At 33.1% G+C, this 11423-nt stretch overlaps 5 protein-coding genes across 8 annotated transcripts; 1 reads left to right on the top strand and 4 right to left on the bottom strand.

Moving 5' to 3' along the window:
- Positions 1 to 206: 206 nt before the first annotated feature.
- On the bottom strand, positions 207 to 1136 carry LOC123006798 (UPF0547 protein C16orf87 homolog). Its single transcript, XM_044401577.1, has 3 exons — positions 800 to 1136; positions 586 to 753; positions 207 to 541 (listed from the first exon to the last, which is right to left on the bottom strand). The coding sequence occupies exons 1-3, from the start codon at positions 833 to 835 to the stop codon at positions 335 to 337; spliced, it is 411 nt and encodes a 136-aa protein (XP_044257512.1). The 5' UTR covers positions 836 to 1136; the 3' UTR covers positions 207 to 334.
- LOC123006794 (katanin p60 ATPase-containing subunit A-like 1) lies at positions 998 to 11314 on the top strand. Of its 3 annotated transcripts, XM_044401570.1 has the most exons (7): positions 998 to 1127; positions 1175 to 1254; positions 9069 to 9283; positions 9331 to 9554; positions 9603 to 10012; positions 10064 to 10242; positions 10299 to 11314. In XM_044401570.1, exons 3-7 carry the CDS (start codon positions 9107 to 9109, stop codon positions 10878 to 10880), a joined length of 1572 nt encoding a protein of 523 aa, XP_044257505.1. In that variant the 5' UTR covers positions 998 to 1127; positions 1175 to 1254; positions 9069 to 9106; the 3' UTR covers positions 10881 to 11314. The 3 variants fall into 3 exon arrangements, with proteins under 3 accessions (XP_044257505.1, XP_044257506.1, XP_044257504.1); XM_044401571.1 differs by lacking the exons at positions 998 to 1127; positions 1175 to 1254 and adding an exon at positions 8361 to 8914 and having other exon boundaries at positions 9105 to 9283; XM_044401569.1 differs by lacking the exons at positions 998 to 1127; positions 1175 to 1254 and adding an exon at positions 8364 to 8914.
- On the bottom strand, positions 1379 to 5328 carry LOC123006793. Its single transcript, XM_044401568.1, has 5 exons — positions 4297 to 5328; positions 3543 to 3779; positions 3369 to 3495; positions 3143 to 3322; positions 1379 to 3092 (listed from the first exon to the last, which is right to left on the bottom strand). The coding sequence occupies exons 1-5, from the start codon at positions 4445 to 4447 to the stop codon at positions 1847 to 1849; spliced, it is 1941 nt and encodes a 646-aa protein (XP_044257503.1). The 5' UTR covers positions 4448 to 5328; the 3' UTR covers positions 1379 to 1846.
- LOC123006797 (protein jagunal) lies at positions 5989 to 7468 on the bottom strand. Its single transcript, XM_044401576.1, has 4 exons — positions 7273 to 7468; positions 7021 to 7162; positions 6747 to 6971; positions 5989 to 6696 (listed from the first exon to the last, which is right to left on the bottom strand). The coding sequence occupies exons 1-4, from the start codon at positions 7362 to 7364 to the stop codon at positions 6574 to 6576; spliced, it is 582 nt and encodes a 193-aa protein (XP_044257511.1). The 5' UTR covers positions 7365 to 7468; the 3' UTR covers positions 5989 to 6573.
- On the bottom strand, positions 7499 to 8575 carry LOC123006796 (RNA pseudouridylate synthase domain-containing protein 1-like). 2 transcript variants are annotated; one of them, XM_044401575.1, is made up of 4 exons: positions 8341 to 8575; positions 8052 to 8295; positions 7739 to 8003; positions 7499 to 7691 (listed from the first exon to the last, which is right to left on the bottom strand). In XM_044401575.1, exons 1-4 carry the CDS (start codon positions 8515 to 8517, stop codon positions 7550 to 7552), a joined length of 828 nt encoding a protein of 275 aa, XP_044257510.1. In that variant the 5' UTR covers positions 8518 to 8575; the 3' UTR covers positions 7499 to 7549. The 2 variants fall into 2 exon arrangements, with proteins under 2 accessions (XP_044257510.1, XP_044257509.1); XM_044401574.1 differs by having other exon boundaries at positions 7739 to 8295.
- Positions 11315 to 11423: the final 109 nt, after the last annotated feature.

Raw genomic sequence — 11423 nt, 5'->3', positions numbered from 1 at the left:
ATTTATCAAAAAATCTAGATAAAGCAGATGAAGTTCCTCCCCAAAATGGAAGTACGAAGAATAAAGAAGCGGTGCCACTTGAAGCAACACAGCCTGTGTTAGATCTAAATCCCAACAGAAATCATCAAAGTGTTGATGAGGAATTTGACAGTGACAGTGAATGAATATTGTTTAGAAATTATTGTACATTGGGTCATTACAATAAATAATTTTAGCCTTTTATTTGTTATGTAATAAAAACAATATGCATGTTCTAGAAACAAGATACTTAGCATCTAAATAATATACAACTCAAGATTTGAGATCCAAAAAAAAAACAAACAGGATTATAGTACTATGTTGGTTTCCAAGTAACCATTTGCATTTTTCTATTCAACTCTTCCAAAATAATAGAACATTGTACTTGTTTTTCAGCTGAAAGATTAGTGATAACGTCATCATCTTCATCTTCTTCCTTCTTGACTTTTTTCCGTTTAATTTTACTTGGATCTTTCTTACTGCCTTCATCATCATTTTCGCACTCACTATTCCTAGTTTTGATCTTAAAAATAATTATAATTTTGGAAAACCATGGTAAATATTTACCTTTCTGATTTGTTTATCATATTCTAATGCATCATAATAATTTGGTTTCTCTCTTCTAACTCTTTGGGTACGTCTACGTATATCTGCCCCTGGAGATAAAACGCGGGCTGTTCTTCTCGAATTAAAAAATGAGTGACCACATGGACAGGCTTTACAAGCTACAGGTACCTAACAAAACGTCTTATCACAAGCAATGCCAATTTTGAGAATTTACCTGTTGATCGCACTTTGGGCAGTTTTTTGCTATCATTTTATTTTCAGGCTATGTTGTACTACTAAGAGTGACTCTGCTGAGCATTTTAATAGAACCTAACAGTCTTTATTTCATCGGCATTTAAAAATAATCTGTTTTGATAAAATTTTTATTTTTATCCTTTGTTCTGACGTTTAGTTGTCAATTAACAGCTTAGCCAACTTTAGCGAGACACATTACTAAACCTTAATGTTTTGAAAAAATCAAAAAGAATGCAGTTTCAACCCAATGATATTTCAATTATTAATTGAGTAATAAATGTTTTTGTTATATGTTATATTACGTTGAGGTTAGTTACTTAAAGCAAAAATAGTGGTACTGCCATTTTAAAAGTAGGGTTTTTTAGTAACAAGGTTGCCATTAAAAAAATTTGAAACGACAATTTGAAAGACCTTGCAGGAGGCCCCCACTTGAAGGTAAGACGATATTAACCTGTCATATTAACCAATTTACATAACTACTGCAATCACGTGATAGGCATTTTTAACTACTTCATTTACATTTTAAAAGGGGCGTAAGAGTTTTAACGAAAAAGCTTTGTTAAAGTTTGTGTAATTTTATTTTCGGTAACCTACAGGGGACGTTTAATAAGTTCATATCACAATGTAAGTTGAAATTGTACACTTCATATAAATAACAATATAAAAATACAAATACTCGAACTTGAAAGCACCTTCTTTGATATGGATAAGTAGTTGTTCAGTTTGAAATTTGAACAGTTCGCTTTAATAAATATGACAATATTTAGTGGAAAAAATGATGAAATAAAAGTTTAGTCATCAAAATATCGTCAGGAAGACCTCTATACAGATCAATGAGTCAAAAGATTTGAGCTGGAATGTGTCCTGACTGTAGTAGTAGTAGTAATAATATATAAAGTATCTAATAAACAACTAAATACTTGCTAAATATTTTTCCTAGAAAAAATAATGTACATTCAGGAAAAGAACAGAAAAGTAATAATTAAAAAACACAAAACATTAAGAAACCAATTTAAAAACATTGAAACTATGATGATTCATCATCATCATCACTGTCCTCACACTGAGGCTTTCGTATAAAGGGGACGAAGACCCAAATAGAGGCACCAACAACAAGAATAACACCTAAAATACAAAACAATGATACAAAGGATTTTGTCTGTTCAAACCAGATGCCACAAAGGGGAGGGCCTATTAATTGTAAAATTCCATTTACAAACAGAGATATACCATAAGTTGATTGTAATCGTTCTTCACCTAGCATATCTGCCATTATCACAGCAGTAACTCCCACGTAAATACCAGACGCCAAACCAAAGATAGCACAAAAGAAACTAATCATACCATAGCCAGTGAAAAATGGCATGATTCCAAGTGAAATGCCGGACACCAAAAGACCACCGATAAAATACGCAGCTTTTGGACACAAATGTAAATCTGATAAAGCTGAACCACCGATTCTTCCTACAAGATCAAGAGCCGAAACAATTGACAATAGCAAAGCACCCATTGTCATGTTGTAACCCAACTCTTTCGCAAACGACGGAAGTAGTATTATGAAATTGGTATAACTAACAGCATTTGTGGCATTTGATATTAAAATGACTAAATACAAAGGATCTTTCAAAAGCGAAATGTCGAAAAATTTGTTCTTCTTAACTGGAGGTTCTTTCCCGTCGGTTTTTTTAACCGATTTTAAACTAAACGAACTGGCAAATGTTTCAGGTTGGAGAGTTAAAGTACTCCCATGATACGGAGTACTGACATATTGAAAGGAACTAGTCGAGGGACTTCTTTTTGGAACCCGAATTCGTCTGGAACTTGTCAGTCGGCCTTGTGATTGCATGTCCATGGCACCATTGCCACTTTCTGGTACCGCGTGCAAAGCTGAGGAACTATTCATGTTTGTACGAGAACCAGTACAGGCTTTAGCTTTCATTAATTCGTTACGACCAGTGGGCATACTGATTTTCCTTTCCCGACTAGTCGGAGCCTTGAAATTTTGCATAGCGGCACTTGAGACACTCCTGTTAAAATTGTTCGATGAAATATCTAGATTCTCCAAAAAAGAATCGTTGTGTGGAATGTGTTGCAAAGACGCCATACTGTCTTCCGTACTAATCACGAATTTTGGCTTTAGAGGACTTACTTCTTCCGACTCGGAATCTTTTGATTCGATCGGGACTTTTTTCATGTGTTTTTCCACCGGGTCGTAGAACAATGCTGCCACCCACACGTTCAAGGTGACTCCCCCCATGAGTAAAACAGCACCTCTGCAAAAGAATCGTCTTGATTTGGGCCACTAGAGATTTTTTTTATATACCTATATCCGTATATTCCTAATAGCAAATCAAGTACTGGTGGTAAAATAATTGAACCTAGAGCCGATCCTGATATGCATAGACCGTTTGCTAAGCCTCGAAGTCTCACAAAGTAACTAGTGACAATATACACTGTTGGTGGGAAGGAGAGTCCAGCACCGGTCCCAACTAAGACACCATAACTGAAATAACAACGTCAAATAACTGATTATTTTCAATTACACTTACCTGATGCAAAGATATGCCACCGAATTTGCAAAAAAACTTAATATCATGCCGACCGCTGCAAAAGTCCCTCCGATTAGAGTAACAGTTCGGTATGAATATTTGACAGATAAAATGCTGGACAAGGGACCTGGAAGCTTAATTTAGTAGGGGTGTTTTTGGGGAATGGAGGAGTACCTAGAGAGCTGTAGAGGAAGTAACAAATTGCTGCGACCCATGCTGCATCGTCGGGTGTCGCGTTGAGGGCATCTTCGAATTCGACTTTTAAAACACCAAAAGACTTTACTGTGCCTGGCACTAAGACGTTGACTAGAGTGGAGCCGAAAAGTACTAACCAACCCCATCCACCGTCGGGAGGCACCAGTTTCCATTTATCCATTTTTTTCTCATCCTTTTCAGCTATTATTGCCACACCTGATTTAAATAAATCAGTAATAACGATTGATAGGGGTCTAAGAATTTGATAACGTTGCTTATCAGGCCATTTTGAGTCCCAGTTTTGATTAATCAATAAACAAATTTGGCGCCAAGTTTGATTTGAAAGTGATGACGTGACGCGGAAAGATGGTGATTCAGTTCTTTGTTCTTGTGGGATGTTTGTTGGGTGACACGAAATTTGATTACAAAGGGGTGCATTTATGTACAAGATAAAAATAGATGTGTTTCTAATGTTTTAGATTGTTTATTACGTTCTTTCCAGATAAATCTAGATTGCGCGAGTTTATTGAATATTGTCATGATTTGTTTGATTTTTTACTTATTGTTTGAAGATAATAAAAGTCTGAATCGAATGAAATCCGATCTAGGTTAATTTATGCAGCTGGTAACATTGAACTTGAATGGAAAATTATTATCAAGTATGAATAATTTTTCACTATTCGGAAATGTGAAAATGAATTTTATGGAACTTTGGTGGAGCGATAAAACTTACTTTTTGTTCGTTTTCTTTCCATATCGTTTGACTTATGTTTATGTAGATTGTTGGATTCGGCGTCATTTTTTTGCGTTGCCTGTTTTTTTCCGGAGTTTTCTAACAGCGGTTCTTGCACATCAATGTTCATTTGCTTATTGTCGTTGGACATTTTTTAAGAGAAAACTCGAAACAACACTGAATCGCTTAGCGCGAACACGTGCCTGAAAGTCTAAAACGGTATGCGAACAGCTGATGATTTACCAGATAAAAACTTATCATTAAACACGACTCGAATCCAATTGAAAACAAAAAAATCCACTGATACTTTACGACAATGCAAACACAGACTGTTGGCCATTTAGTTTTTGAGGAGATAACTGAATTCCGATTATGCACATAGAATGAAGGACACAATTGGAGTATTTATTTTATATTACACAATGCTCTCATTAATATTACCTTGCGCGATTCTGAGAGCATTCAACACACTAAGTAGTTATCGCGATGTTTTCAATCACAAGATTTGATTTATCATACTTATCGGCCAAACCACACCGACGCACGATTTTTGCTCGCACTAAATTGTTTTAATTACGAATTAACATCACATACATCACCAGTAATTATTCTGTTTATCAACCAACTCTCATAAAACACAAAACAACTAACACATTTTTATCCATTACACCTCATTTGGTTTCCTTTCTATGACCGCAATTTTTAGCCCTTGTACCCTTCAATTCAATCACTTATCTAACAAACTACAAACACTAACATGATCCAGTTTCGATTTTAATCAACTAACATGAAAAATTATCAATCTGCCGCATTATTATTTTATTACGTCATTTTCGAACGCCCGCAGCATTCTATAACTGGACCCCAAAAACCACCAGATTAATTATCTTTCATTTAAAGCCACCACACATTTTTTTTACAGCTTTCGTTTAAAAATTTAATTAAAATGAATTTTTCGTGGTTAACTTGCCGCCTTTTTTTATCATTATATTAAGTTGCACATTCCATTCCCCTGATATTACAATTTATGAAATAATAAACTTACTTCAGACAATACTTTATGTCTAATGCAAATATATTTAATTACACTTAAGTTTGGAGACAAACACAAATGTGCTAATTAATGGCTTAAACATAAATAAAAAATTGTCAACTAATTTGAATGATTTTTCAAACTCGACAAAAATTTAAAAAGTCAAGGTCGGAAATGCCTCATTTTTAATTTGATGAATGATTCGTGAAAAATTCGGAATTTGTCAGTTGAATTCGAAGCAAGTCAATAGCGGGGTCATCGACAGTGGATTTACATAATGGGGAAAAAAAGTTCAGAGGTGAATGTTTTAACTTTGGTTCCCTTGAACTGGGAGTCATTTGAAAAACAATTAATTCAGAAAAATAATTAGAGCAAGCTAGGGATATTTTAAGACTAGACATGAATAAAGATGATGTAACTTGTCTGATTTTTTGTAAAAATATTACAGTGAGAATAAATTTGATTTATTTTAAAAGGATTTTGTGTTTGTAATCATACAAAATAAGGATATTTGGGATGTGTGGTTTTATTTGTACAATATATTGGAGTGTATGTAATCTTGTTTTGAAAAATGTCAGGTTCAAATTAACGATTAAATATTTGTACAGTAATTGTGTCTTACCACATTGATATCTGGTGTTTTTCTATTAAAAAATACATTAATTTAAAAATATATTTATTATTAGGAAAATATTGCAACAATCACATCTTTCCATAAATACTTACTTCCAAAATTTATAAAATCAGGGACAATGAAATGTATTGAACAAAATACAGTGAAATCTCCAAATCATTCAAAATTCATGTTACACCAAGTCTTTTTTTATTGCAGTTAAGTTACTTTTTTACAATATTCATATAAAAAGACATCTGTATATATAATCAAAAAGTCGAGTTATTTTGTAGAAGGTGCTATCAAAATCACGTTTGATATATATTCTATACAAAAGACAGTGTATTTGAATTTTTTCCTACTATACATTTACATACATATATCTATGAAAATTAAATGTAACAATGTAACAAGCATTACTTAATCAATAAGCATACATTTTCTTAACAAAAAACTTAACCACAAAGTTTCACTTTTATTCTAAAGATACACAAGCTTTTGCAACAAAAATAAACTTTCCATTTAGAGTGATTTCACTGTAAATACAGATAACATGAACACAAGTGTATTTGTAACAAACTGAAATGATGAAAACAATTGTCTTTTTCAATTGACTGAGATTGTCAAATATTTAAGACTTTTTAGTGCCTTTTGACCAGGCTGCTGTTAACTTCCAAGCAAAATAAACCGAAAACATGTGGACTTGAAGAGCCAATAAAATAAATGCATACCACAACAATCCATAAGGGTAGCCCTAGAAACAACAATAGTCTGTATGTTTTTTGGATTTTCTGTCATACATACTTGCCAAATGTGAATATCTTCTATTTCATCCTCATCATCTGAAGTAAGATAAGTCCATACATCTCCAAAATAGTAAATAATGGCATAGAATAATGGCAAAAACCCAAAAAGACATAACCCTGCCACATATTGTTTCATTAATGAAACTCTGTTTTCTTTAATTGCAGTTAAACCCAAAAAAGAGAGCAACAAACTAATACACCAAATGTATTCCCACCAAAGAGGCTGCAAATCAATCCATGTACTCAAAATTAATCAATTCAAGCGTCTTTACCTGAGGAATGCTAAGTTCTTCAATTTCTAAAATGAATATATCTAATTTATCTAGAATGTCAGCCGATAGTTTTGCCAGCATTGCAAAAAACAGTAGGTAGTGAAAAAATATACAATATTTGAGTCTCGATTTATTTAAAGCACTAAAAAACTTCTCATTAGCATTTATTCAACAATTTTTAAAATTGGCATATTGTCAAATATGTTGGCATGGAACACTGTAGCCTTAAATTTTAGGTTAGAATATTTTTACCTTAAAGCATACTGGGGTGCTACTCGCTGCCTAAAAGCATGATCAGTACCATCCGTTCCCGGAGGGGTATAATACAGCCCCTTTGTAGCCATTATTCACTATTTACACATTCAGCAGCAAATAACCTAATAATAAATTTAATCTTTCTCCATCGCGGATGCCAGACAAGCTTCAAGGAGAACAGCTATTTTCCGCTACCAACCTCAACAAATAAAAACACCAAAAATATTACCAATACAAAATTTATTTAAAAAAAATATTATTGTTCACATCTTTATTAAACAAATTCGTCTATCAATTTAAAGGCACGACTTAAATTATAAAATCGGAAAACCGGCTTCCACGATTTTATCTCGTTTTCACTAAATGGGTCGCTAGTTTGATCATTTATGTCTTCAATTTTATTAGGAATGACTAATCTGCAACAAAATTTTCAACGAATGTTTATAAACTGTTCCAAAATTACCTCAACGAATGGAGGTACATCCTTTCCGGTTTAGTATCTTTTTTATTACTGTAAGTGTAGTCGCCTACAATTGTGTGGCCTATGTGGGAGCAATGCACCCTAATTTGGTGCCTCCGGCCTGTTATAGGCCTTATTAAAATCTTACTACTTGGATAATTTTCAAACAGGCCATTTTCAAGAACTACGATTAAAGTTCTTGCAGTTCTTGAGCTATTACCATGTGTTACACACATTTTTTCTACTTCTTTCACACTATTGTCTCTCCCTGAAACTTGCCTTATCACAAACTCTCCATAAAAATTATTAAATACACCTATCGGAAAATTGAGGTCAAGTAAATTTAAAGATAGATAACCCCTTACTAGGGCTATGTAATATTTTTTGCATTTGCGTTGTTGTATTGCTTTTGATGCCACTTGACACGCTTCTTTATGAATTGGTATACACATTAAGCCACTTGTGGAATAATCCAACCTATGCATAAAATAATATTCATGATGCAACCGATTCGAGGCCAAGTAGGGGAAATTTTTTTTCATAAAGGTTTGTATTGTTTCCTGGAATAAAAACAGTTATTTGTCCACGTTATTTCATCTCCTTACTTCATTTTTGTTATTGCTGTTAATTTTTAAATCGTAAGCTTTATCGATTATTATAAAATTGTTACTTGTGCGTACAATTTTTGTGTTTTTGTAAGTATCAGAAAACAAGTCACATATATTCTTATAGACTGTCTTCAAAATTTTGTGTATAAAAAAATAAAATTTCAAATGTGACATTTAAACTAGGTTAGCTGTCACGAGAGATCAATTCGGTGGTTTTAGGGGAAAATATAAATAAAACTAGTTATTTTTTTTCTTTTCGTGTATCTCCATCTAGTGTTTGGCCAACATATTATGGCAATTAACCTTGATGCTTGCAATTGTAACTTTTGAATAATTTTTGACACAGTAGTAATAAAAAATACATTTTTTCGTTATTATTTTTGTCTATTTTTCCCCTTTTTATTATTTCAAATTTTTTTCTGTACTATTTTCAAACGTCATGATTCAGTCCAATAATGGTCGAACAGTGTTGTATCTCAGCCTCAAACGTCAAACGGTCAAACGTCTATTTTTGATGTCAAATGATATTTTAATCAAACATTTAAAAATACGGCTTTTGTGAAAACAGAAAGTAAGGAATTATTGAAATTTTGTTTGTGTTTATATTAAATATAAAGTAATAAATAGATCTGTCTGTTATAAGTTGTTTTTTGATGGTTGAAAGTGTACATGTGTTGGTTGTGAAGTTCCACCTTTGTCTAATTACGTTTTATTGTTTTTTCCAGATAACATTTATAACAAATTTTTTTGACTACATACAGGTATGGTAGTGATGGTTGTTACTGTTAAGGAAATATGTGATAATGTTACTCTGGCACGAGAAATGGCAATGCTTGGAAATTATGAAAGTGCTGAGGTTTATTATGAAGGCTCCATTCAGATGATTAGCAGATTAATTCTTATGATACCAGAACCGTTGAGAAAAAACAAGTGGCAACAAGTAACAAAATATCATAATTGCACAACAAATTTAGCAATATTTTGTAGGTCCAAAAGAAAGTTGCGTCAGAATACAATGAGATTAAAGTGTTGAAGTCAATGTTACAAACACTGCGTTTGGAAACAAATGTTGAAGTTCCTATAGGGGCAAGGAGGTTGAGAGATGAGCCAGTACATGATAGCCTTGATCTCCAAGAAGATACTTTTGGAGCTCCACATGACCCTGATGTTTGGCCTCCACCAACTCCTGTAGATCACGGCTACATGCAGAGGTTTGTGTTGTACGATTTAAACACTTCTTTGTCTAATGAACATTATAGGAACAGTTTCTCAAAACCTAGATTGTCAAATTTGAAAAAACCTGAACCTAAAAAGGGAGCTTCTAGAGCAAGTTCTTCTAATACTACTAGAAGATCAGATGTTCGATCTATCAAAACGGGGAAGAAAGAAGATAGACCTTCATCATCCAAATCAGAAAGGAATCCAGAAGGAAAAGCAGACAAGGAAAAAGATGTAGATAGTAATGAAAAAAATGATAAGGCCGAGACTGAAGAAGAGAAGAAATTTGAGTGTCATGGAATGGAAAGGGAATTAGCGGATGTTTTGGAACGAGATATTGTCCAAAAAAATCCTAACATTCATTGGGACGACATTGCTGATTTGCATGAAGCTAAAAGATTGCTGGAAGAAGCTGTAGTTCTTCCAATGTGGATGCCGGAATTTTTTAAAGGTAAGTAGAATTGTCTGAAATGTTATTTAAAACAAAATGTTGTTTTTTAAGGTATAAGAAGGCCTTGGAAAGGTGTTCTTATGGTGGGTCCACCAGGTACTGGGAAAACGATGTTGGCTAAAGCAGTAGCTACAGAGTGCGGTACGACATTCTTTAATGTGTCTTCATCTACACTCACGTCAAAATATAGAGGTGAATCAGAAAAAATGGTTAGACTTTTGTTTGAAATGGTTGGTATTAAGTTGTTACTTTAGTATAGTCAAAATTTTGGGACGATTTATTTTAGGCTAGGTTTTACGCTCCAAGTACGATATTTATTGATGAAATAGACTCCCTCTGTTCTCGCAGAGGATCAGAATCTGAGCATGAAGCATCAAGACGCGTCAAGTCTGAACTCTTGGTACAGATGGATGGCATTACTGCAAATAATGATGAACCAGGAAAGGTTGTTATGGTACTTGCTGCTACTAATTTTCCGTGGGATATAGATGAGGCTCTTCGCCGACGTTTAGAAAAACGTATATATATTCCATTACCAACTCAAGAAGGTCGTGAAGCATTACTTAAAATTAATTTGCGAGAAGTGAAATTGGATCCTGATGTAAATTTAAGTGAGATTGCGGAAAAATTGGACGGCTTTTCTGGTGCTGATATAACAAATGTGTGTAGAGACGCATCTATGATGTCTATGAGGCGTAAAATTTATGGCTTAAAACCTGATCAGATCAAACAGCTGCCTAAAGAAGAACTTGACTTGCCTGTTACGAATAGAGATTTTGAGGAGGCGTTACTTAAAAATAATAAAAGCGTTTCAAAAGATGATTTGGACAAGTATGAGAAGTGGATGAATGAATTTGGATCATCATGATAGCTCTATTAATGAACACAGTTTTAACCATTGTTGTGTGATATTATAATGCTTTATAGTTTATACTTACTTAAATTTCATGTTTACAGTTATTTAATAATACTTTATTCTTATCAAAATTTTATTGTTAGTGTTGAATAATTGTTAATTTTAATGTAATACATTGCTACAAAATTTTGCACTTTCTAGTATTGTAAAATGCCATTTTGTCATGAATTTTTTTATGTTTATCCTAAATCTTTTTTTTATCTGGTTAATAGTCATTTATGTCTTATTACATTATCATGCCTGACTCTTTAACAACTAATTAAAGTAATGCCATAATCTTGTGGGTTCAATTATTTCTCTATTCTCTAAAATATTCTACTCTAGAGACAGTGTAATGTAACATTTAAACATTTTTTTGACTATAAATTAACAAAATAAATAATACATATAAATCACGTTTTATTTTAAACTATATTTCCTGCTTGATCATGAATATCAAATATGTGTTGATGAGATTATTATAAGGGATGAGTTTAGAATTGTTGTTAATTGGTG

This window comes from Tribolium madens, unplaced genomic scaffold (assembly GCF_015345945.1).
Source record: "Tribolium madens isolate multiple individuals breed KSU strain unplaced genomic scaffold, Tmad_KSU_1.1 Scaffold_2;HRSCAF=44;Tcas5.2_LGX, whole genome shotgun sequence".
Classification (NCBI taxonomy): Eukaryota; Metazoa; Arthropoda; class Insecta; order Coleoptera; family Tenebrionidae; genus Tribolium; species Tribolium madens.
Note: the sequence above shows the minus strand (reverse complement) of the source record. Positions and strands in the feature narration are given on the sequence as shown.

Bases quoted from the DNA above. Each gene is read 5' to 3' on its own strand.
- LOC123006793 (XM_044401568.1), bottom strand. From the start codon at position 4,447: ATGTCCAACGACAATAAGCAAATGAACATTGATGTGCAAGAACCGCTG. The intron at 3,323-3,368 runs GTAAGTGTAATT...TTGTTATTTCAG, and splicing joins GTGGCATATCTTTGCATCAG to TTATGGTGTCTTAGTTGGGA. The intron at 3,093-3,142 runs GTATATAAAAAA...ATTCTTTTGCAG, and splicing joins TTAGGAATATACGGATATAG to AGGTGCTGTTTTACTCATGG.
- LOC123006796 (XM_044401574.1), bottom strand. From the start codon at position 8,517: ATGTCACATTTGAAATTTTATTTTTTTATACACAAAATTTTGAAGACA. The intron at 8,296-8,340 runs GTAAGGAGATGA...TTTTTATTCCAG, and splicing joins ACAGCAATAACAAAAATGAA to GAAACAATACAAACCTTTAT. The intron at 7,692-7,738 runs GTAATTTTGGAA...ATTTTGTTGCAG, and splicing joins ATGTACCTCCATTCGTTGAG to ATTAGTCATTCCTAATAAAA.
- LOC123006797 (XM_044401576.1), bottom strand. From the start codon at position 7,364: ATGGCTACAAAGGGGCTGTATTATACCCCTCCGGGAACGGATGGTACT. The intron at 7,163-7,272 runs GTAAAAATATTC...GAAGTTTTTTAG, and splicing joins GCACCCCAGTATGCTTTAAG to TGCTTTAAATAAATCGAGAC. The intron at 6,697-6,746 runs GTATGTATGACA...TGTTGTTTCTAG, and splicing joins AAGATATTCACATTTGGCAA to GGCTACCCTTATGGATTGTT.
- LOC123006798 (XM_044401577.1), bottom strand. From the start codon at position 835: ATGATAGCAAAAAACTGCCCAAAGTGCGATCAACAG. The intron at 754-799 runs GTAAATTCTCAA...ACGTTTTGTTAG, and splicing joins GCCCAAAGTGCGATCAACAG to GTACCTGTAGCTTGTAAAGC. The intron at 542-585 runs GTAAATATTTAC...ATTATTTTTAAG, and splicing joins ATGATAAACAAATCAGAAAG to ATCAAAACTAGGAATAGTGA.
- LOC123006794 (XM_044401570.1), top strand. From the start codon at position 9,107: ATGGTAGTGATGGTTGTTACTGTTAAGGAAATATGTGATAATGTTACT. The intron at 10,013-10,063 runs GTAAGTAGAATT...TTGTTTTTTAAG, and splicing joins GATGCCGGAATTTTTTAAAG to GTATAAGAAGGCCTTGGAAA. The intron at 10,243-10,298 runs GTTGGTATTAAG...GATTTATTTTAG, and splicing joins TTAGACTTTTGTTTGAAATG to GCTAGGTTTTACGCTCCAAG.